General features: G+C 52.1%; 1 protein-coding gene across 7 annotated transcripts in view; it reads right to left on the minus strand.

The window, feature by feature from the left end:
- The window catches only part of LOC144950839 (double-stranded RNA-specific adenosine deaminase-like), a 62,816-nt gene that overhangs the window by 37,870 nt on the left and 754 nt on the right, over window positions 1-24,192 (minus strand). For 2 of the 7 annotated variants that reach the window (XM_078880957.1, XM_078880956.1), the window contains exons 2-7: window positions 14,077-14,208; window positions 12,359-12,593; window positions 9,501-10,568; window positions 7,125-7,260; window positions 4,894-5,192; window positions 3,952-4,114 (exon numbers count right to left, since the gene is read on the minus strand). In XM_078880957.1, the coding sequence (XP_078737083.1) occupies window positions 3,952-4,114; window positions 4,894-5,192; window positions 7,125-7,260; window positions 9,501-10,516 (1,614 nt within the window). In that variant the 5' untranslated portion in view covers window positions 10,517-10,568; window positions 12,359-12,593; window positions 14,077-14,208. The remainder of the gene's footprint in view (window positions 1-3,951; window positions 4,115-4,893; window positions 5,193-7,124; window positions 7,261-9,500; window positions 10,569-12,358; window positions 12,594-14,076; window positions 14,209-24,192) is intronic. The other 5 variants (XM_078880960.1, XM_078880959.1, XM_078880963.1 and 2 more) reach the window with 3 other exon arrangements.

Consider the following 24,192-nt stretch of genomic DNA (forward strand, 5'->3'; position numbering starts at 1 on the left):
CGTCGGGTCTGCGAAGCCAAGCGGGGGTATGAACCTGGACAAGCGCTAGGATGAGCGACCACCAGCACCACCAGCACCACCAGCACCACCAGCACTACCACCACCACCACCAGCACCACCAGCACCACCACCACGCGTAACAGTCGCTACAGGTTGCAGGGCCACGCACGGCAGTGCAGCAAACTGCACTGTTGTACCGTACTCGTACGTCCCCAACGTCTACGCTCCGCGCCTTCACCAAGCTGCCTAGACCAGCGTGGTGAAGTATGACAAAAACAATAACGCCCCCCTCCCCCTCCAAGTTCCACACGGTGGAAAGGGTCTCATCCAGCAGTGGAATGACAAAAGGGGTCTGCAAAGTTAAACGGGTTTGAGCCTGGATAAGCGCTAGGATGGGCGACCACCACCAGCACCACCACCACCAGCACCACCACCACCACCAGCACCACCACCACCAGCACCAGCACCACCAGCATCCCCAGCCACCAGCACCACCATCACCACCAGCACCACCACCACCACCACCAGCACCATCACCACCACCACCAGCATCCCCAGCCACCAGCACCACCATCACCACCAGCACCACCACCACCACCAGCATCACCAGCACCACCACCAGCATCACCACCACCAGCACCACCAGCAGCACCAGCACCACCACCACCAGCACCAGCACCACCAGCAGCACCACCAGCAGCACCACCAGCAGCACCACCAGCAGCACCACCAGCAGCAGCAGCAGCACCAGCACCACCACCACCACGCGCAAGCGCAGGCGCTGTAGGTGGCTACCGCAGCGGCGAATGTTTGTCAGCAGTAAAATCTATTGTACCGCAAGAGGGTTTTTTTGGGTTCGATCGCGTAAATATAAATGGGTCGCGAAACACGCCACCACCCGACACAGACAATTAGCAAGGGCTTGTCACGTAAACAAGACGTGCCAATTCGTTAGTAGGACAGCACTAACCGGTTGCGTGTTGGAGAGTAAACCCACAACATTTAGAATTCTATTGTACCGCGCTATGCTGCAACATCTACGCTCTCCGGCTTCATCGACCCGCACTGGCCGGCGCGGTGAAGCATGGTCAAACACCCCCCCGCCCCTCGCCACCCTCCGACCCGCACGGCCCCAACAGTCTGTTAATGCTATTGAGGGGATCTTGGTCTTTGTAGCGAGCGCACACGGACACACACCAGCTGGTCTTCATGCCATCATCCAGCAGCGGATTCGCAATGTGGAGCCTCAAATGTATTTGTTTGCACGCAGCCATCGGTTTTCCAGGCTGGGACCATTGTCTTTCGCTGCCGCATGCGACCCCGCTTTAACCATGGGTGGCACATGTAACAAAGATCCACCCCCCCCGCCCCCCGTGCAGCCGTAACAGACTCTCGGGGCAAGTACTTTTAGCACGGTGGCGAGATGTTAACTACCTCACTGGTATACAGAGGGTCGTGGGTTCCATCCGGACCTTGACGCCTGTATGTTTGGAGTTTGCGTCTCTCTCTCTCTCTCCCCGTGGTCGCGTGGATTTTTCTCCTGGTCCTCCGGTTTTTCCCTCCACATTTAGAATCATCGTGCATTTGGATTATTTGGCTATTATTAATTTCCACGCGATAAGCCACTTTGTTGAGCTAACTTTTGTGAAGCCAGGTTTTGTCTGAAAAAAGCTACATAGCTCAGTGGGCCTCACCTGGTAAAATAAAAAAAATGCTTAGTTTACGTTTAGCAAGTAACACCTATGGAGGCTGCCACGGTACACAAGGGGGTGGTGGGTGGCCAGCATCACGCCCCGCCTGCCTTTGTCTCCCACCACACACGGAGATACGCGCACACACAAAGACAAAGATCCCCCATATAGCCTTTACAGGCTGCTGCGGCAAGTGCTGTTAGCGAGCACCTATGAAGGGCGGCACGACACACGAGGGGGCGGGTGGCCAACACCACGCCCGGCCGCCTTTGTCTCCCCAGTGGCGATGTTTACACATCGCACCAAGTATTCATTTGAGGCCGGGTTGACCTATGCACATGTAACACGCGCACGCATAGCCAACTCCCTTCTCCCCCCCCTCTCTTCGGACGAACATGCGAGAGAGAGAAAATGTAACCGCGCGCATTGCCGCCACCGGAGCAGGTAGCTCCGTGACAACGGGCGCGGGCACACGCAGCGGGTTAACAAGGAAAGCCCCCAGCTGTTTCCGCGCTCGTTACGGATGAGCCCCGTAAATTTCACGAGCCACGTAAATTTCATGAGACGCGGGACGGCGCCCGTGACGCGCACGCGGACAAATCGTTCTCGCTTCCAGCGCCGAGCACTGTCGCGGGCGACTGATGAGCCAGCACCCGTCGAATCACTCCAGCCGCTGGCTGGCCGGCGATCCGTCGCCTGCTTATCGGTCTTCTCTTGCTACTACCATGATTACTGCTCACGTCAAATTCGCTCGGTCTACCAAAACGGAGCGTTTCATCTTGTCCACGTGGTGTTCAAACACCACAATGGATGTCACGATAACACACGAACCCACCCACTAACACAGAGATCCCCTGCACAGCCCTAACAGACTCTTGGGGCAAAGTTGGCACGGCACACGGTGTGGGGCGTGTGTTGGCCCAACACCACGCCCCGGGCCGCATTCGTCTCCCCGGTGCCGATGTTTTTACGCACCGCACCAGCTACGCATTTAAGGCCGAGTCGATCGAGGGAAGGCCCAGGCCCGGTTCAGACAATCGTCAATGGTTTCGATTTAAAGCTTCTTTCGTGACTGCAGGGATTCATCTTCTTGGTTCTTTCGGTAAAGTCACGTAGAAGGGAAATAATAAAATAATAAAACATAATAAAATAATTCTCGCGACGTTTCGGCCACAACGCAAGCAGCCGTCCTCAGGTGAAGACGCTGTCTTTCCGACAGACCTGTTCTTCACCTGAGGACGGCTGCTTGCGTTGTGGCCGAAACGTCGCGAGAATTATTTTACTATGTTTTATTTTTATTATTTTATTATTTCCCTTCTACGTGACTTTACCGAAAGAACCAAGAAGATGAATCGTCAATGGTGTTGGCCTAGAGCGGGAATCCAACTCGGGGGCGCCAGGTTCGTTACGCAGCATAGCGCCAACCGCTTCGCCACCGCTCCCCACCCACCGGCTCACAACCGCGTCTCTCTCTGCTTCTTCCCTTACACCGCTCCAGCTGTTCAATTCCCTCCCCCGCCACCGACGTCTCTTTGTTGCCAAGCCCCCCCCCCCCCCCCCCCCCCGAGGACGATGGCCTTTGCCCGACGCACGAAACGCGTTTAACCCCTCATCCGCGACACTTTCAGTGGTGCTGCCAGTTGCTGGCCGCTTGGCGCCTCCAGATATTGGGCTGGAGCTCTACAACCGCGATAAAATAAATAATAGTGGTGGGGAAGGTGAATCGGACCACGGTTTCTTGATAGAACGACCGTCGCAAAGGACATCGACGGAGCGCCACTCAACGGCAACGGAAGGAAACGGAACGCAGGGGGCGCAAGGGGGGGGGGCGCCCCCGGGGTCGTTCCCTCATCGGAAGCCGTCGTTTTTCGGCGCTCTCCGGCAAAAAAAGCTTTCGGCGGTCGTGCCGCACGGGTACATCACTCATTACCGGGTGTTGTTGTGTCACCACCGGGTGTAGTTGTGTCACTCACCACCGGGTGCTGTTGTGTCACCACCAGATGTCAGCGCGTCACTCACCACCGTGTGTTGCAGTGCGTCACTCACCACCGTGTGTTGCAGTGCCACTCATTAACCAGTGCAGTGTCACACCACCGAATGTTGTGCCAGTCATTGCCGGGTGTAGTCTGACTCACCACCGGGTATCAGTGCGTCACTCACACCCGGGTGTTGTAGTGTCACCCACCACCGTGTGTAATGTCACCCACCACCGGTTGTAGTGTCTCCCAGCACCGGGTGTTGTATTGCCGCGGACACTCACCGGCCAGGGGTTGCACGTGTCAGAGAAGGGCGGCTGCTGGGTCAGAGGTCGCCCGGCGAGGACCCTTATGGCTGCCTCGGCGGCCCCGAAGCGTGCCTGCTTCTTGCTGCCGCCCGTGAACGCCGGGAAGACCTCTGTGCCCACCTCCACGCGCACCGTGAACCTGGCGGCGCCAGCATCGGCAGCGAGAGGAGGGAGGGAGGCAAAGGCGGCAAGGAGCGACAGCGCCGTCCGTTAGTGGCAGGGCTTTAAAATGTGAGGGTGACAACGACCGACCTAGATGCCTGGCGACCGGTAAAGCGCTGCGAGTTTCTAATGTCGACGAATAAAATGCGGATTTTTGCGATGATGCCAAATAAAAATGTAGCGAATAAAACTACAAACTATTTTTATTTTACCAGGTAAGGCCCACTGAGCTAAATAGCTTTTTTTCAGAAGCGACCCGGCTCATCACAAATGATAGCTCAACTAAAGTGGCTTTTCCCGTGGGAAATGTATAGCAGCCAAATACCCTGAACACACATTTGTTTCGAAATGTTGGAGGGAAAAACTGGAGGGCGCGGATGAAAAATCCACGCTCTTTAAAAAAAATCCGCCGATGGACCGTAAAAGCCCGAGCTTCTCCAAGTGCACGGAGCTTCACGTGCCGCCATCTCGATTGAACGCAGTTTCACCGTCATATCAAGGAGACGGCCTGATGATCAAAATCCTCCTCGTGTGAGAAGGGAGAGGGAGGTGCCAAGCAATGAAGACTCTCATCGTCGCATCGCTGCACGTTCAACTTGTTTTGCGCCGTACGGAGCCGACCGTGCTAAATCGGGAGGTGCCGGCGTAAGGAACGACAAAGCCCAACACAAGACAGCAGCGACGATGGCAGCAGCGATGGCAGCGGCGATGGCAGCGGACGCGACGGTAGCGGCGGTAAACCACGGCGCCCCCAACCTGGGAGCGTGCGGCGGCCCCTCCTGCCCCACCACGACGAGCGAGCAGGCCAGCCCCAGCGACTGCGCGTACTCCATCACGGCGCTCACGGGGTTCTTCGCCAGCGGGGCGGATGGCGAGCACGACTCCCCACCCGTCACCGCCGCTGCCGAACCTCCCCCCGCAGTTGCCGCCGCGGCCGCCCCGCCGCCGGATGACGTCGACGCCGGCGCGGGCGACTGCTGTGGCTGCGGTTGAGCCGGAGCGTGCGGTAGGCACGGGTGCGGCCAGGCGAGGCCATTACCGTCGCCACCGGGGTCCTGCCGGGGGCCGGGGCGTTAGCGCAAAAAGTTAAACAACGTGGGCGCGACGTTTTTTCGCGGTTCCACAGTCGTCGTAGTTCGGGGTTTAGGCCACGTAACGAACTAGCCACGTTTGACATCAGAATACAGAATATTGATTTTATACCGGAGGAATCCTATGGGCTACATAGCTCTTTTTCTCACACACGTTCAGTCTGCTGACGAGACACTGTGCGTCGAAACCAGTCCCGGTGTTGCTCGTCTTGAATCAACGCTGCTGAGATAACGGCACTCGCAGAAGGCCGTGGTGGCGGCTGACGGGCTTTTTTCACAAACGCAGAGAGACGGACGTGTGAAGGGGAACGTATCATCCGCTCGACTAATCTGGCCAAAATTTTAGTCACTTGAAACCCTCTCTAACCCTGCTCACCCAAAGGGTGGACACTTCCCGGTGCGTCCAACCCTGCTCACACGTAACTGGGGCCATGCACTTCACTTGTTCGCCATCATTGTCAACGCGTGCCTGGAATCTTCTCCAGGTGGTCTCCAGAGCCCGGAGGCACATTTCTCGTGGCATTGTTACAAATTGTTAGAAGTGTTAACATTTTTTTTGAAGCACACTGTATCATCCATAATGGGGGTCGTGTGGGTTAAATAGGGTAAACCACTGTTATTCTGCGTTCCTTCAACGGAAGAGGAACAGCCAAACCACACGAAGCCTCTCTCTCATAAAGTCTTCAATGGCATCTAGCTCCTGAGCGTACTGCTGCCGTCACGCACGAGATCAGAACACACGATTGACACGCACGCGGGGTTCACAAAAAGGATCACGCGCAGGGTGGACACGAGCAGGGTGGACACAGACACAGGCTTGACACACAGTATGCCCACCTGCTCACGCATAGGGTGGCCACACGGACGGACACAAAAACCACACACTGACACACACACACACTGACACGCACACACAGATCCCATCACACTGACACACACAAAGACAAAGATCCCCCGTGTAGCCTGAACAGACCGTTGGGGCAAGTGCTGTTAGCGAGCAGCAGCTATGAAGGCCGGCACGGCACACGAGGGGGTGAGTGGCTAGCACCACGCCAGGCCGTCTTTGTCGCCTTCGTGGCGATATTTAGACACCGCACCAGGTACTCATTTGAGGCGAACTCGGTTGAGGTTCAGGACTGATTCAACTAATCATCATTGTTGTTGGCCACGAGCGGGAATCAAACGTGGGTCCCCGGGTTCGTAGTGCACCGCTACACTACTGCTCCCCATACAGGGTGGACTCACACACATATACAGGGTGGAAACACACAAATAGACAGGGTGGAAACACACACACACACACAGGGTGGACACACACACAGTTGACACACACACACACACACACGGAGTTGACGCACACACAGGGTTGACACACACACGGAGCTGACACACCCAGGGTGGACACACCCAGGGTGGACACACCCAGGGTGGACACACCCAGGGTGGACACACACACAGTTGACATATACACACACACAGGGTTGACACACATACACAGGGTTGACACCCAGGGTGTACACACACACACGGAGTTGACATACACACAGCGTGGACACACACACACACACACGGTTGACATACACACAGTGTGGACACACATAGACAGGGTTGATACACACACACACACAGGGTTGACACAGAGTTGACATACACACAGCGTGGACACACACACACACAGTTGACAGGGTTGATACACAGACACAGGGCTGACACAGTGTAAACACACACAGGGTGGATATATATACACACACACACACACACAGGGTGGACACAGAGTTGACGCACACACAGGGTGGACACACACAGACACAGGGTTGATACACACACACACACACAGGGTTGACACAGAGTTGACGCACACACACAGGGCGGACGAACACACGCGGGCACTCGTACCATGCCCTGCATGCTCTGTGCGGCCTTCAGCAGGGTGTGCAGCGCCACAGTGGCGGCCGCCGTCTTGGCGCTCTTCTTGCTGGAGCCCTCGGCCTCGGCGAACGAGTGGCCCCCCACCGTGGCCTGAAACACGAAGCTGTGGGGGGGTATGCGGCGGGGGGGGGGGGCGATAGGGTTAGAGGTAAGGTGATCGTTTTAATAAAGATGAGGAGCTAAAGGAAGGGTGCCAAGATGAACGTTGCAAAGATATAAACAAATTGTGTTACTATTGATAATTGGTTTTTTACCCTTCTATCTGGCAACAAAACTGACAACTTTTTACAAAGAGTCATGTTTGCATAGACCACAATACCTGCAGTCATAATGCAAACAAAAAACACAACTCTGATAATACATGTATACATTATCAGAGTTATGTTTTTTGTTTGCATTATGACTGCAGGTATTGTGGTCTATGCAAACATGACTCCTTGTAAAAAGGTGTCAGTTTTGTTGCCAGATAGAAGGGTAAAAAAACAATTATCATATTTTTTACTGGCAAATGAGGTTCCAATGGTGTGTTACTATTTTTTATGTTACCAGGTAAGGCCCCTGGAGCTGCTGTAGCTTTTTTTTCAGGAATGACATGGCCACCACAAATGATAGCTCAACAACGTGGGCTTATCATCACGTGGACATTTATAGCAGCCAAACACTCTAAAACGCAGCCACAGGGGAGAACATGCAAACTCCGAAATATACGGGCGTCAGGGTTACGATTGAACCCACGACCTTTTGTATATCAGGTAGTTAACATCTCGCCACCGTGGAGCCTCAGGTGAAGGGTCAGCAACGTGGCCGTGATAAGAGGAGAGAGTGATGGTCATGTGACCCACCTGGACTTGGAAAAGGGAGGTGGTGGGAGGGGGTTCCAAAGTGAACCGATGGAACCGCAGCATCGTCACACACGCAACAACCCACATCATCGTCACACACGCAACAACCCACACCATCGTCACACACACGCAACAACCCACACCATCGTCACACACACGCAACAACCCACACCATCGTCACACACGCAACAACCTACACCATCGTCACACACACGCAACAACCCACACCATCGTCACACACGCAACAACCCACACCATCGTCACACACACGCAACAACCCACACCATCGTCACACACGCAACAACCCACACCATCGTCACACACGCAACAACCCACACCATCGTCACACACGCAACAACCCACACCATCGTCACACACGCAACAACCCACACCGTCACACACGCAACAACCCACACCGTCACATACGCAACAACCCACACCATCGTCACACAAATGCAACAACCCACACCATCGTCACACACGCAACAACCCACACCATCGTCACACACGCAACAACCCACACCATCGTCACACACGCAACAACCCACACCATCGTCACACACACAACAACCCACACCGTCACACACGCAACAACCCACACCATCGTCACACACGCAACAACCCACAGCATCGTCACACACGCAACAACCCACACCATCGTCACACACACGCAACAACCCATACCATTGTCACACACGCAACAACCCATACCATCGTCACACACGCAACAACCCACACCATCGTCACACACGCAACAACCCACACCAGTCGGGGATGCGCAGCAAGCGGCGAAACTGCAAACCGTCGCGGGTGCCCCTCCCGCCGACATCCCTCCCGCCATCTTTGTCGGCGGGAGCAACAGAAATAACGTTGAGGAGGAGCAGCACAGCGCGCGCCAAGGTGTAGAGGCGGCAGGGGAGAGAACGTCCGAATTTGACCCAATAGCGCCGCTGCATCGTCAGGCGCAACCATCTACACCGCTCACAAACGCCTGTGCAGCCAAACAGCAGGAGCAGCAGCAGTTCCTGAAGAACTGCATTGTGGTCTTTTCTCTATCTTCGGTCACTTTCAAAAAAAATGTGAGCGAATGTGACCAACTTCACAGCAGCAGTGATGCGGAGAGATAGACAACTATGGGTCAGCTTCATCCGTATTAGGACTTCTTAATTAGGTCCATCTCTGCATCATTGTTACCTATCAGTCGATCACATTTGCTCCAAGTTATTGTAACAAGAGGACCACAGTGCAGTTCTTCAGGAAACACTGGCGGTGTGGTTGCACAACGGACAAAGCCTCACCGATTTCTTTTTTTTTTTACACACCGTTTGAAACGCGCGGCTTTCCCGCCTGCACTATTATTCTGCTACGATGCATTCGTCTCATCGTTAACAGGCTTGAGCAGGAGCGGAAAAGCACGAGCTTGGGTGGAGGCAGTGTGGAGGAGGGGGGGGGGGCGGGCGGGCGGGGGGGGGAGGATGCGGGGGGGGAGGGTCTGCATCACCTGGGCTTGTGCGAGGGCCCCGAGTGGTTGACGATGCGGAAGGAGCAGTCGAGCAAGCGGCACTGGCTAAACTCCATGAGGGCGCTCACGTGGTTCTTGAGCATCAGCGTCTCGAGCTCGGCGAGGGCGAGCTGCGCCGCGCCGGCGCTGTCCGCGGCGCGACCCTTGTACTTGAGCAGCAGGAGGTAGCGTAGGGTGTGCTCATCGCACGCGGCCGGAGCCGGCTCGGCAGGGCCCGATCCGACCCCCGCGCCCGCCTCGGCGTCCTCCTCCTCCTGCGGCATGAGCTGATCGTCCCGTTGCTCCTCCTGCTGCTGCTCCTCCTCCTCCTCCAGCTGCTGCTCCAGATGCTGCTGCTGCTCCCTCACCTTCTCGGCCGCGCCGTCGTCCCCGTAGCTCGTGTCGAATTGTTCCTCCAGCGGTGCGACATCCGCCAACTTCTCCATGAACGGCAACGCCGTGCTCTGCGCCGTGTCGCCGCCGCCGCCGATGCCGCTTTGCTGATGCAGCTGCTGGTACTGCTGCTGCTGCACCGGTCCCTTCTTGCCATTGTGGACGCCGGGAGCTGGACCCTGCTGTGCCGGCGACGGCTTCGCCTCGTGAACCGAGATCGTCTCCACATGCTCCTGCTGCTGCGGATACTGCTCCTGCTGATACGGATACAGCGGTGCCATTAGCGCCGCACCGCCAACGTGATTTGGCCGCCGGTTGGAGAACGCCGGCAACTCCTCCTTCCGCTTAATCTTCGCCGGGTTCGGCGTGTCCCAGGTGCCGGTGGTGGCCGACGATGCCGCCGGACGCTTGGCCGTGCCGGCCACGAAGCACGGCACCAGCGCGTACAGCGCTCCGCCGGACAAATAGCGCAGAGTGCCGGCGACGACCAACTTTTCGAGCATGCGAACGAGGATCCGGCGTTTGGCCGGCGTTGCCATCTGCAGGTGGCGCTCCAGCTCATCGATGCTGGCGGTGTCCTGGCTCTGCAGGAACTCCTTGATCCGGCTCTCGAGGCGATCCATTTCGCTGACGCTGGCGTCGCCGCCGACCGCCGCTCGCGCTCAAGAGGAGGCCCTGCGTGGGCCAATGGACAAAGACGGTGGTTGTTAGTCAACGAAGGTGAAGGCTGCAGCAGCCCTCCACAAAACACCAGTGTATGGGGCGCCGTGGTGGCGAGATGTTAACTATCTCGCCTGGTAAGGAGGTGGTCGTGGGTTCGATCCCAACCCCGGACGCCTGCTGCTGTATATTTGTAGTTTGCGTGTCTCCCTCTCTCATCATCATCATCACGGTGGCGAGATGTTAACTATCTCGCCTGGTAAGGAGGTCGTGGGTTCGATCCCAACCCGGATGCCTGCTGCTGTATATTTGTAGTTTGCGTGTCTCCCTCTCTCATCATCATCACAGTGGCGAGATGTTAACTACCTCGTCTGGTAAGGAGGAGGTCGTGGGTTCGATCCCAACTCCGGACGCTGCTGGATATTTGTAGTTTGCGTGACTCCCTCTCTCATCGTCATCACGGTGGCGAGATGTTAACTACCTCGTCTGGTATGCAGGAGGTTGTGGGTTCGATCCCGACCCTGACGATGCCTGCTGTTGTATATTTGGAGTTTGCGCGTCTCTCTCTCTTCCCATGGCTGCGTGAATTTTTGTCCGGATCCTCTGGTTTTTTTCTCCACATTTAGAATCAATGGCCTGCATTTAAGAGGATTTGGCTGCTATAAATTTCCACACAATGATGATCAGCCATTTCGTTGGGCTATCATTTGTGACGGCCAGGTCGCTTCTGAAAAAAGAGCTACACAGCTCAGTGGACCTTCCCTTTGTAAAATACATTTTTTAAAGTTTCTACTTTGGATCTCACTCTTCCACGCTGGGCCAGATGTGTCTCGCAAAGAGGTGGGAGTTACCCACGCTTTACCCCAACGAGCAAACGTGCCACCGATCGATATGTGGTCGTGAAGCTTTGCACTGCCGGGTGGACAGTGTTGGTTGTGGGGGATGGAATTTAAGAAAATCGCGCCGTTGTTTCGAGTGTCACGCCGAGAGATTGAACCGGCGGCGACCTCTGCTTTGCAAGTCCAGTGTGCGCCAGAGGTCGCAAACAGGTTTTGATTCCTTACCCATACCCGTACCCGGCCGCACCAGGGTCGCAAATGGGTACCCGTACCCGTACCCGGTCGGGTACGGGTAGCCGGGTATCGGGTAGGGTACGGGTATCGGGTACCTGGTTGCGACCTCTGCAGTGCGCTGCTTGACCGTCAATATCACGGTGGTAGCGACCAATCGGTGAGGGTCAGATTGGTTGACTGGTGAGTGGTGTCCGGTGAGTGGTGAGGGTCAGGTGAGGTGACCTTTGAGTGGTGCGTGGTGTCAGGTGAGTAGTGAGGGTCAGATCGGTTGACTGGCGAGTGGTGTCAGGTGGGTGGTGAGGGTCAGATTTGGTTGACTTCTGCGTGGCATTAAGTGAGCTGTGAGGGTCAGATTTGGTTGAGTGGTGAGGGGCCGGTGAGGCGAACGTTGAGTGGTGAGTGGTGTCAAGAGAATGTTTGAAGAGGGTCAAGCGAGTATCATGCGAGCGTCAGGTCACCGCGTCCCTATAACACAGACTGCCCTGCCGATAAACAATAAAACAATAACAACAACCACAACGTCCTTCATTTACCCAGGAACGACCTCGCCGAGTCTCGTGTTTTTTTTCCAGGAGTGGTCCCGCTACATTGAACTTCTGTTGAACGCCGAACTTTGTACGCAACATACGTAGCCAAAACGTGCTAATCGGATGTCAAAACAATGGGATGGATGTCTGGGCAAAATCAAGTCGGTCTGGCTCTGTGACGACACCGACGCCGGCGGCACCTTACGTGTGACGAGACGGTGCGGCGTGGGCGCCCTTCTAGCGGTGGCCGGGGACCGGCGGTCGCGCCAAGGGGGAAGGAAGCGACGTCCGGCGGGACGGTCCCTTTCCGAACAGCGCCCGGCAGCTTCGAACGCCGTCGCAAATTCGCCGAGGTGCTCCCACCCCGCCCCGATCACCCCACCTCGACCACGACCACGTGCGTCGCGTGAGCGATGGGTCGACCGGCCGCGACCTCAAAACTGGAGAGGTCAAAAAGTAAATGAGAATGAGAAGGGAACGGCAAGGGTAGGGCAAATCTCACGCCCAATTCCCCTGAGGTTATCCGAGCATCGAAATTTAACGTTAACAAATCGAGCTGCTCAACGGGCACGGTGACGTCATTCCTTGACGTCACACACGTAATGACGTCATAAGTAATGACATCACGTGGCATGACGTCATCGAGGGCACGTGGAGTGTGACGTCATTGCCTTGGCGGAACGTTCTTGTGCAATGTCGCTGGGTTTTCAATCACAAAGTTTTGGGGCGGTTCCACGAATCAATGTGCCTGGTTTTTCAAGGGTTCAGTCCCGCCCACCCCCTCCCCGTAACATATCGTACATATTGCATCATCCATAACGAGAACTATTGTCACCCCACGTTACAGACCAACGAATGGACAGATGGGCAGAGCTAACGCATTAACGGTTTTACTCCAGAGTCGGAAAGCACAGCACGGAAGATGGTGCGCAGAGCTCGTACATCTCAGAGGCACAGACAGACGATCGACCGTGAGTTAGTGAGCGAGGCTTCTCTTCTCCATGGGCTCTTGCCCAGTCATCGGTCATGATCTATACACTGCTGGAGGAAGGCCTCCCCAAGCCGTCACCATCTCTCACGGTCTCGCGATAAGGATTCGTATTTACAGGGCGCTCCGTAAAGTGCCTCGGTAAGTCAGAGCGTCTTACATAACCATTTAATCTCAAGCGTTCCAACGCCCTGCTGTCGTCTAGCCAAGAGAACCCTGAGCGGCAGCCGTCCAAAGGTGAACACGTCACCTGGCCTGTGACACAACAACCCCGCTCCTGCACACGAGCCCATCTCATGGCTCCATCTCCACTGCGCACGTCTCTCGTACAAGATCCATTTTTTAGCCGTCAACAGTCGCGATGACGTCCCTAACTCTGGTACATACGTACGTGTGTATGTTGAACTTTTTTGCACCGTACGTAACAAACCGTGCTAATCGAAGGCACGGGGGAAGGACAACAAACTAAACACAAAAAGCAGTTCTAAAGAAATAAGCTTTCAATTTACATGATTTTAAAGTGCATAGCTCCAGTGGCTTTCTAATTTTGGAAGGAAGAGCGTTCCAGACGGCCACAGAATCGCATCTGAAAGTGCGGTGACCACCGTTTTTAATCGATGGCTCGCTAAAAGCCGCTGCTGCGAGGACACCTGGAATTCACGTGATGGTTTATGCTTCTTGACGAGATCAGCTAAGGAATCCTGGTTCATCTGCGGCAAGCGCTTTGCGTGTAAGGAGTGTGACCTTATAATGCATTCGTTCGGCAACCAGAAAGCCAATGCAGCAATCGAAGCGGTTCCTCTTGTCCCGTCTCTCAGTCTAATTCCACGCTTCTGTGCACAAGTTTCAGCTCGTTGTGTTTACAGAACAAAAAAAAAGCGGACGTTTATTTTTTATTTTTCGTGCGATCAAAGTACAAGCAGTTAAAATTTCACCAGCCGAAGTGGCCCAGAGGTCAGACTGCCGAGCGTGGCACCGTCGAGATTCTGGGTTGCAGTCCAAGGCGGCCGCCAGCGACTAAACCGGGATCTCCAAGTGGGGTGGTCTCACAGCACGTTCACCGATGACTGCACAACAACAACAAAACACAATCAGGTCAAATGTACTTCCGCACTGAATTTGGCTAATCTCCAACTCCCGAGGATTAAAAGTTATCGGTTTGGCCGTCGCGCGACGAACGCTGCTCCTCAAGTGCTGCCCTCAACCGTGTGGAGCAGAGGAAACATTTCAGGGGTTCTCAGAGGTACTGGGACATGTGTCAAAATAGCTTTGGATTCCTCCAGTAGAAACCGACATCCTGATTGTGATAGCTATGCAATATCCAAATTATGTCTCGCATGGGTACGATTCACCGCCGCTCTGCGAGAGCTCCGATCGGATCCCTTAATGTCACGTGACGTGACACGGATTGCACAATCGGGATAAAAGTGCTCAAAGATTAATACAACAACAATTAGCCAATTGCTGCCGTCGTTGACTCGCTCACACAACGGAAGGAAGGCGCCGGTCGTTACGCGAGGGCCATTTTGAAACAAGACTCGCGATCAAACTGGCCCTCGATGTTCTCCGGACACGATTTTGTAACTGCTGCTGCACGTTGTCCACCTCGCCCACTCCCACTCCCCGCCCCCCTCCCTCCCTCCTCCCATAATAGGCTCTAGCACCTCACCGGCTCTCAATCGTTGCAGGTGAGTGTCGTGAAAATACGTATTCTGCAAATCATAAGAAGCTCCGGGAAGTAATGAGAACCCAAGCTTTGGGATCATTTGGAAAAAAATGCACAAAAGTTTCACCGAAAATGACGCCCTGGGAAAAGCGGGACGCACGAGAGCAAGATACAAAGCCGAGTCGAATGGAGTTGAACACAGGTTATAAAAATTGTCTTCTTATACGAAGAATACGGTCATATTGGCGGCAGCGGTGGTCCGGTGGCAATAACGTTGTTGACCAAGTGCCATTAAAGTTATACAATTCCGGTCACAAGATTGCCATAAAGACCAACGATTTTCAAAAAGGCCAAATTGATAGCGCTAGTCGTATGAAGATACACTTAATAGGTGGGGCCTGCTGCAAAGGCTACCATCTCCAACCCCACGAAGCGCCTACAGAACGAAAGTGGAGCCCATAGATGAATTCCGTCGTTTGAGCAACAACAACAACGATAACAACAACAACAACGACGATAACAACAACGATAACAACAACGGGGCGAACTCAAAACGAACTCCCACCGAAACGAGCTCCACATTGTGGCCCTACATCGGGCTAGGCAAAACCTCCCGTGGTATGCCGCCTCCGCCGCCATGATGACAACAAAACCAAACTTGGCAAACAAAGAAATGCGAGGAAATGCGTACGGATCCTCCCGTGACACCGAGATCACCCGCAAACATCGCCCGGGGTCCTGGATAAGAACATTTTAGGATCGGCCGTGCGAGACAACCGGACGAAGCGGGGGTCTCTTCCTGAAGGCCATCGGCGCGAATGCCACGGCGGAGCTCGGCCAAGGTTCTTCGTCAAAGCCTCATCGAGGGTGCCCCCCCCAACCACCACCGCTGCTCCGCGTAGTTTTGTTCTGCCAAGAAAAAGGCCGTGGTCGCTCCACCATCCATCGCTTCTGAACGGCGGCCACTGGCGGCCGTCGCTGCCGCACATCCTCCACACGCGGGGCGTTAAAGACAACGAACCCCCGCACGCACCCCCGGCTCCCCCACCGCCATAGTGCAGTGGCTGGAGTCACGCCAACCAAACCGCGGAACGCATTGGCCTGCTCTCCGGCGGTCTGGACGGTATCCTTCGCGCTAGTTGCCGGAGTTGTTAGCGTGCGAGGCTCGCAAACCTAAACCTGGACGCGTACTTTTGCTCGTTTACTCTCGCGTCCGACCACAAGCGCTGCCCGCGAAATTGCCGTTCACGACAAGAAGACGGCGGCCACAACAATTGAAGCTGCTGTGTGCTGGAAATAAGGTCTTCGACTGTACCAGGTGCCAATAAAGTTACGTGAAACTCGTGATCTTATCTGGGAGTGGTCTCGGTGCAGATGAAGCTGTTTGATTGCAGCCGGTGTAAACAAAAAAAACATACTCTCCGGGTCTTTCGGTAAAGTCACGAAGATAGGTTCAAAGAAAAAAACAAAAAATACGACTCATATTCTTGGTTCTTTCGGTCAAGTCACGTAGAAGGGAAATAATAAAATAATATAAAGATAAAACCAGAATTTTTTTAAATATTTATATTATTTTATTATAAAACAATAAATGATTGTTTTATATCTATATTATTTCATTATTTCCCTTCTACGTGACTTTACCGAAAGAACCAAGAATATAAAAAAATACGACGTTTCGATCGCAACACAAGCAGTCGGCATCAGGAAAAGGGAGTTATAGCCTCTAAAGGCAAACTGTTTATAAAGGTTTGAAATGGGCATAGCACAAGTGTTAGCAGCATGGGCGGGAGAGCTAATGTTAATGTAAGTGATGGACCTCGTAGAGCAGCGGTCGGGAACCTATGGCTCGCGAGCCATATATGGCTCTTCCAGTGACGGCATATGGCTCCCAGACAATTTTGAGTTGAAAAAAATAATTAAAAAATCAGTTTGGAACTGATTTTAAAATACTTGTGATATTGCTTAATAATACTGTGTCATTTTAAAGTAAACAGAAATTAGTTTTGAAGATAAATTTCACGGGTCACGCCTGCACGAAGCTCAACCTCACCACGTATGAACCAGACTACAAGGCCAGCAGCAAAACCATGCAGCACCAGAAGTCGCATTAAAAGTAAGACATATTTAATTTATTATACGTTAAAAATACTATATGGCTCTCAATGAAATATATTTAGAAATATTTGGCTTTTATGGCTCTCCCAGTCAAAAAGGTTCCCGACCCCTGTCGTAGAGGATGACAACGGTGCTGGTGGTGGGGTTTCCACCAATTCAAGGGCTGCCAAGTAATATTTGCACCTCGCTTTAGACACTCACATTGTTGACGGTGGAGGTTGCTGCTAGAGGCGATGGTACTTGTAGCGGGCCACGACAGCACTGGTGGGTGGCTTCCACTAATAAAGGGCTAAACCTCTTCTTGGTTCTTTCGGTAAAGTCACGTAGAATGGAAATAATAAAATAATAAAATAAACATAAGACCAGGTCTGTCGGCGAGACAGACCTGGTCTTCACCTGAGGACGGCTGCTTGCGTTGTGGCCGAAACGTCGTGAGAATAATTGTATAATGTTTTATTTTATTGTTTTATTATTTCCACTCTACGTGACTTTACCGAAAGAACCAAGAAGATGAATCCCTGCAGTCACGAAAGCTTTAAATCGAAAATTAAAGCGCTAAACGTCGTAGTTTTTGTTATTTTCTTTGAACCTATCTACGTGACTTTACCGAAAGACCCAGAGAGTATGAATCCCTGCAGTCACGAAAGCTTTAAGTAAAAAAAACGGTTATGAAAAGCTGGTCACCCGCACGCACGCCAGCTTACAAAACTCTTGCTTAAAACTACGGGGAAAGCCACATCACAAATCCCTGGTTAACGAACGAAAAGGTCGCCCCCGCAACCAGGTTGACTTCTCTGCCCATCCAGAGCACAACGAGAGCGGATTGCTTTTTATTTCTTTACGCACGGCACCCAACACACTGGGCGTCTCAGAGCAACTCGCATCGCCATCTGAAGCGTTCGAAAGGGCACACCGCCCCCCCCTCCCAGTGGCATCTGTCCCCGTGGACACAAGAGGTATCTCAGCAGCCCCCCCGCAAAACGGGTATTATTCTGCGAGCAGATGGGCGACAATTCCCCCTCCCGTGTGCAATCCCAAATGACGTCACTATCTAACAACACCGACTTGTGATGCACCGCAAGGTGTTAGCTCCACACTCACGAAGAGACGGCGACCTGGAGGCGTGAGGAAACACAGGTGAGCGGGAACACGGTTACAGCGGCGAGCCGGCGGCGCTACCTACAATTGCCCAAGCTCTGCGGTGCTCTCTGCAATAGGATGTTCTCAGCCGATTATATGAGTTGTTACACACACGTGGCGAAGGATACGGAGCACCCGGGGGAAACCCACGCTCGCGTGAGATGGGGCAGCACTCCATGCCGCACAGATTCCAAGAACACAGGATGAGATGTTACTATCCTGTGTGCAAGCACTTCCAAGAGTTCATGAACAGTGAGCCTGGTGAAATTTGGGGAGCGCAACGTCAGTAGCGTACCTTTAGTTCCTAGGGTGTTTCGGCCTTTCACACTATACACCCTCCCCAAAGGCGGCCAGCGACAGGGTGATCAATCCTACGCTTGCGTCCCATGCCCAATTAGTCATAGGAGTTGCCTTGTTGTTGATAGCCAACATCCCATGGGATGGGAGTCCACATTTGCTACCTCGCTGCTGCCTCTACAGTGCTGGGTTACAGAATATTTATTTGTACCGTAGGAGGAATCCGGTGAGCTACGAAGCTCTTTCTTGACCGATGTCCAGTAGTGCAGGCAGCCACGTGCAGCACAGCCACCGTGCAGCGAACAGCGGTGGGTGGCACCGCCGCCGACTCGCGTTGTGAAATTAACCGCGAGGCTAGAACAATAACACACCGATGGAATGCCTCAACCGTTGAACCTTCAGGTGAGACAGAACATGCGGGGGTGGAGCTGCGGCACGCTCGCTTGGTTACAGCAACGCGCGATGAACCCGGCGACCCAAGTTTGATTTCCCGCCATGCCTCACGCTCAGTGACGAGATATGTCTGAACCGGTCGGTTCTAGCTTCTCCCCTCTGGCCATCCGCCCCCCGCCCCCCGCCCCATTCAACTTTCACCACAAGCTAGCACTGACCAGCGCGGTAATGTATGATCAAGCAATGACCGACACGACATTGGGGAGGACTTCATCCAGCGGCGGATTGACAAAATGGGGGTTGTGAATTTATACGTTGAGATTTCTTTGGAATATTTTCGTGCTATAAATGTCCACTTTGTTGAGCTATAATTTGTGGCCAGGTTGGTTCTGAAAAATAAGTTCATACTTCACAGTGGGCTCTGCCTGGTAGGATGGGGATGGTTTGTTGTATTTGTATTTGGGAGATTTGCTTACCTTTCTTGTACTTTGCACGACTATTATGGTTATTGTACTGTTTTTAGTTGTCACGTTCTTACCTGTTTCGACTGGACATCTGTGAAAAAGAGCTTTATAGCTCATCAGATTCCTCCAGGATGAATAAATATTCTGATTCTGAAATACCTTACATTCATAAATGTACAAATAACTTTCCGCTTTAAGGCCAACTGTTCACTTCTGGGAATTCGTGTTTCCTCCCCACGCCCAAAATGCAAAACACGAATCGTGTCATTGGCAAAATGTCCCCCTTATGAAAAGGAATTTCGATACTCGGTGAGGTTTTCCCTGTGAGGATAAAAGCTAATATAAGCAGAAATCCCCGTCCTGTGACTCTACATAAAAAAAATATACAAACATTCTAGTCCATCAGCCGACTTGCTTTCGATACTAATATTGTTAAGCTGCTTCATTTGTCTTCTTGGTTCTTTCGGTAAAGTCACGTTTCGGCCACAACGCAAGCAGCCGTCCTCAGGCGAAGGACGGCTGCTTGCGTTGTGGCCGAAACGTCGTGAGAATTGTTTTATTATTACTTCCCTTCTACGTGACTTTACCGAAAGAACCAAGAAGATGAATCCCTGCAGTCACGAAAGCTTTAAATCGAAAATCTGCTTCATTTGTTTAAGCAAAGCTAACTCTGGACTGGTTTCAACATTTTGGGTCTCATCAAATGCTGCTGCTGGATTACCAGATGCTATTGGCAAGGGTACTCCATCAAACTATGGGGCACCATTCAAAGCAAAGAGCAACAGAGTGTGTGAACTCATGATGCACTACCGTTTGGGTATTATGGGTAACGATACAAACACGACGTTTTCAGAGGTGGGGAGATTATTGCTACGTGTTAATTCCAACCGAGTAAAATAATAATATGAGCGGGAATTATTCCATTCTGTGTCTAAACGTGAAAACAAAATTCGGTACATTGGCCCTCCTGGCTCCCCAGTCCAGTATCATCAAGTGGTGTTAATTGTGGCTGCTGGCTGCAGGCAGGTATCGGAGGAGCCCCAGTCGGGTTTTATCCCGCCCCATGTTTCTGACGGACTCAAAAAAAACCCGGCAACCCGAAGCACATGCATTTCCGCTTAAGAGGTTGTGAAGGCATTCACCGATCGCGTGCCCGTTCAACATTTATTTGATTCCTTGCTTTAAAAATTGTATGCTTGAAATGCTCGGGCTATTAGAGAATTGTTTTTTTTTGGTTGAGCTGCCAGGAGGAAATGGTAAACTAAAACCCAGTGACCTCCAAACTGGTCTGACCGGACAGGTGGAGTGTTTGGGCTCAGAGGAGCCTTCCCGTCTTATCACAGTGTCAGTTCGAATTTGAATGTCTTTCACTCTTTCCGTATGTATGCCTCTCAAGCCTATCACTCTTAGACAGCCTGCCTGTCTGTCTGTATACTTGTTTCTCTGTCTGTCTGTCTGTCACAATATTTTTGCCTGCCTGTCTCTAGCTGCCCGTCTCTCTGCTCGAAGGAAAAAAAATACTTTGTTTCCATGGGACACATAACCGAGTTGGCCCCGATTTATCCCAGAACTCGAGGTGAAGGTCAGCTCGAAACTCAAGTAGGCAACAACAACAAAAATGCGGCGTTAAATTAATTTCCAAGTTACTTAACGTCATCACGCGAGCGGTTAAAGTCAAACCGAGAAACACTCAAGTCGAAGATCAGAACGGTGCTGATGTCAAACTGAAATGTTGTTAAAAAGCCCTCCGACGCCTATTCGAACTGAACTCAATGCAGCTCTGAAGAAGCTTCCGGTGTAAGTGACGAAACATCAGACATCGTGCCGAACAACCACGTGTTTCGCTGCACGACGCGGAAACACGCGAGAGAGCCACGCAAGCCCGACCGCGGAAAAAAATCCACGCGGCCGTATTCATGGTTCATTTAAACGCAAAATTAAATGTTCACCTTGCCTACAACAGCTGTGTTAGACATGCCTGGTGACGTATCTTCCTCTACGATGTCAGGAATTCATGCCAGGTTGTGACACAAGATCGGCCTGGAAAAATCGGGCTGTAGCCGATTTTTTTGGAGTTAATTTTTTTTGTTACAGAAGCATGTTAACTTAAATTCAGACACGTGTTACAGGGTGTACCGTGCAAACAGGACACACGTGCGTGTGTGTTGCCAGTCTGTCTTTCTGTCTATTAACGCTGTATCATGATGGCCTATTCTTACAATCATGCCACATTGGTGTGGCAGGGTGGCTCAGAAGTCAGAGAGACGAGCCAGCACTGCTGACACCGTTGCCTTGAATCCAGGTTTGAGCCACATGTGATTAAACTGTGTTCTCAAATGTAACGTGGGAGTTTGATGGTTTAGTTGTTACCAAAAACGGCACCTACAAAACGGAAATCAAATTTGGTTCTGCACTTATTTTGCTAAAAAACATCTCAGAGAATAAAAGAAACACGTTCATGGTCACAAGAGGGGGCGGGAAAGTGCTGCGTTCTACTATCTGGGCCAGAGGTCACTTGAAAGCACCTCAGGTAGCTCCTTTGTGTGTTCCTCAGGTAGCTCCTTTGTGTGTTTTTTTTTCACCTTCGTGGGCAGTTGTCTGGCACGGGAAGGGGGCGCGTGTCCTGCCAGCTATCCGAGTTGTAGACTTTTCCATCTCGTGCAGCAATCATGCACAGAGCACAATCGGGATAAATTTTTTTGGCAAAACTTAAACAAACAATCGGTCTCACGGACGCCTTCACTTCCAGCGGGCACGTGATAAAAACCCCAAGCGCATGCGGCAGCCTCTTATCTCAAACTCAACGCCACGGCACCACGTGACACCTGCGTTCGACCGAGTCGACTTAGAGGAAGCACAGGCCCAAGCCGAAATGCGGGTTTGCACCCTGGCGATGACATTAATCCCGAATTAATATATACTAATTTTACTCGAACTTAGTACATTTACTACTTTATATATTGTATTATTAAAATGTGGTTCCCTGTTGTCGTTAAGAATTAAACTTTACTTAACTGTAATAATATTTTACTGCCCTTAATTAATTAACTTATGGAAGAGGGGCTTCCCCATGCCCTGTTGGTGGTTATTCTAACTTCACCGCGCCACTTGTGTGCAGTTCAGCGAAGTCGGAGGGCACAGGATCGGTTTAGAAATCGCTCGCCACCAACGCCACCAGGAATCAAACTCGGCAGCTCAGTGTTAACCACAGTGGCCACCGCTGTAAGCCAATCAATCTTTATGTTACGTGCCAATATACCGCCCTCAAACAAAAAGTAGCCATCGGTCAACATTACAGCACAACGGGAACGGTACAGGGTGAGGACTAAGACTCGTAGAGCAACAGGAATTAAAAAAAACGTAACGACTTCAGCGGATAATGACCTGTGAAATATTTTTTTTTTAATCGATGAATGTACTTACCGAGGTGACTTATGAGGTCGCTGCTTCAGTAAAAAATAACAGATGAAGAATAAATGTAGGTTTGTTATTTCATCACTTGCGGGAAAGACGAAAGAGAGAGGGTGTCCAGGAAATGTTGAGGATTACAGACGCCTCAATCGTCTTGGTGTATCCGAGGGTAGGCACTGGGTGATTAATAACAATAGACTACAGGGGAGCAAATAGTTACTAGCATCGGAAACAGTTGTGCATGCATTCCAAATATTTTATTTGGACTGTGTGAATGAGGTTCTCATTGTGTGCACACAACTCATTCAGTTACCGAATCGTTGCAATGAGAATTGTCGTGAATGTGGCTTTTAAACACACGGCCCGATTGTGTTACCATAGAGCATACTTCGAGTGGCAAAAGCAAATAGAAGTCAAACGTTTAATCCAGCGGCAATACATTTAAAACGTCGTAACTGCCTATGAAGGGCAATTTCGCCTGCAACACCTATCGTACATTTTCCCCTGCAAAGACGGTGTTGTTAACGAACACGATGAGTTGTTTTGGTCGTTAATTGTACAATTAATTGTACAATTAACGACCAAAACAACAATGCTGATGTGTCCCAGAATGTCTCAACGATTCCAGGGTTTCATTGCTTTGAGTCACTGCTCTTGAGCAAAGCCGTAACGGGGGGGGCTGGTGGCTGGAAACTCTATGCCCGTATTCACGTGAAGACGTAGAATTTTAGCTCTACTTACATTTGCTCTTGACGACAAAATCGTGGACTCACTCGGGTTCATCTATTCATCAGCGTTGTGATGTTTGGACAGGCAAACAAACATTCGGATTGTCCTGATTGACCCACAAAGCGTTGCATCTGTGTGTGGGGGTCATCCCGTCCAACGTATCGAGGAGATCGAACCATTGTTTTGAGCTCTGAGTTCTCCGTGCTTGGATCCTTTGTAGCCGTGACCTTGAAGGTCGACGTTTAAAACAACACAAATAATCGGCGTTCTCGTGAACACCGATTTATTTTTATTCGCCGTCCTTCAAACGCTCCTCCGACGAGAGCCACGGTTGTCCACGTACGGCGCGCGCGAAAGAAACTCAACGTTTACACTATGGGAACCTCTTTTGCCAGTAAAAATATGATAATTGGTTTTTTACCCTTCTATCTGGCAACAAAACCAATTATCAAACTCAACGTTGTGCGCGCACAACAACGCGCCGGGAATTCCGACCGAAGCGCTCGTGTCTCAATCATCGAGTGGCATCGCCTCTCAAAAGCGAGGGGTTACGCCAACAAAGCGGACACGACGCTCAGGAAAAACTACCGCCCCCCCCCCACGAAACTAAAACTGCTGTAGTTTTAACAGCGCGCGAGCAAGATTTCGTACACCCCCCCCGCCCCCCATCGGTTGCACAAATGAAAACACGAGGAGCGTGGCGATAAATCACAAGGAAGTTGGTGTTCGCACGCCGCGGTGGTCGGACCCATCGCACACAGTTCAATGTTTCGACCGCCACTGAGAAAGATCTGCGGCGAACGATCGATATGAACTCTATAAACCGCCCCCCC

The sequence above is a fragment of the Lampetra fluviatilis genome, chromosome 59 (assembly GCF_964198595.1).
Source record: "Lampetra fluviatilis chromosome 59, kcLamFluv1.1, whole genome shotgun sequence".
Taxonomy (NCBI): domain Eukaryota; kingdom Metazoa; phylum Chordata; class Hyperoartia; order Petromyzontiformes; family Petromyzontidae; genus Lampetra; species Lampetra fluviatilis.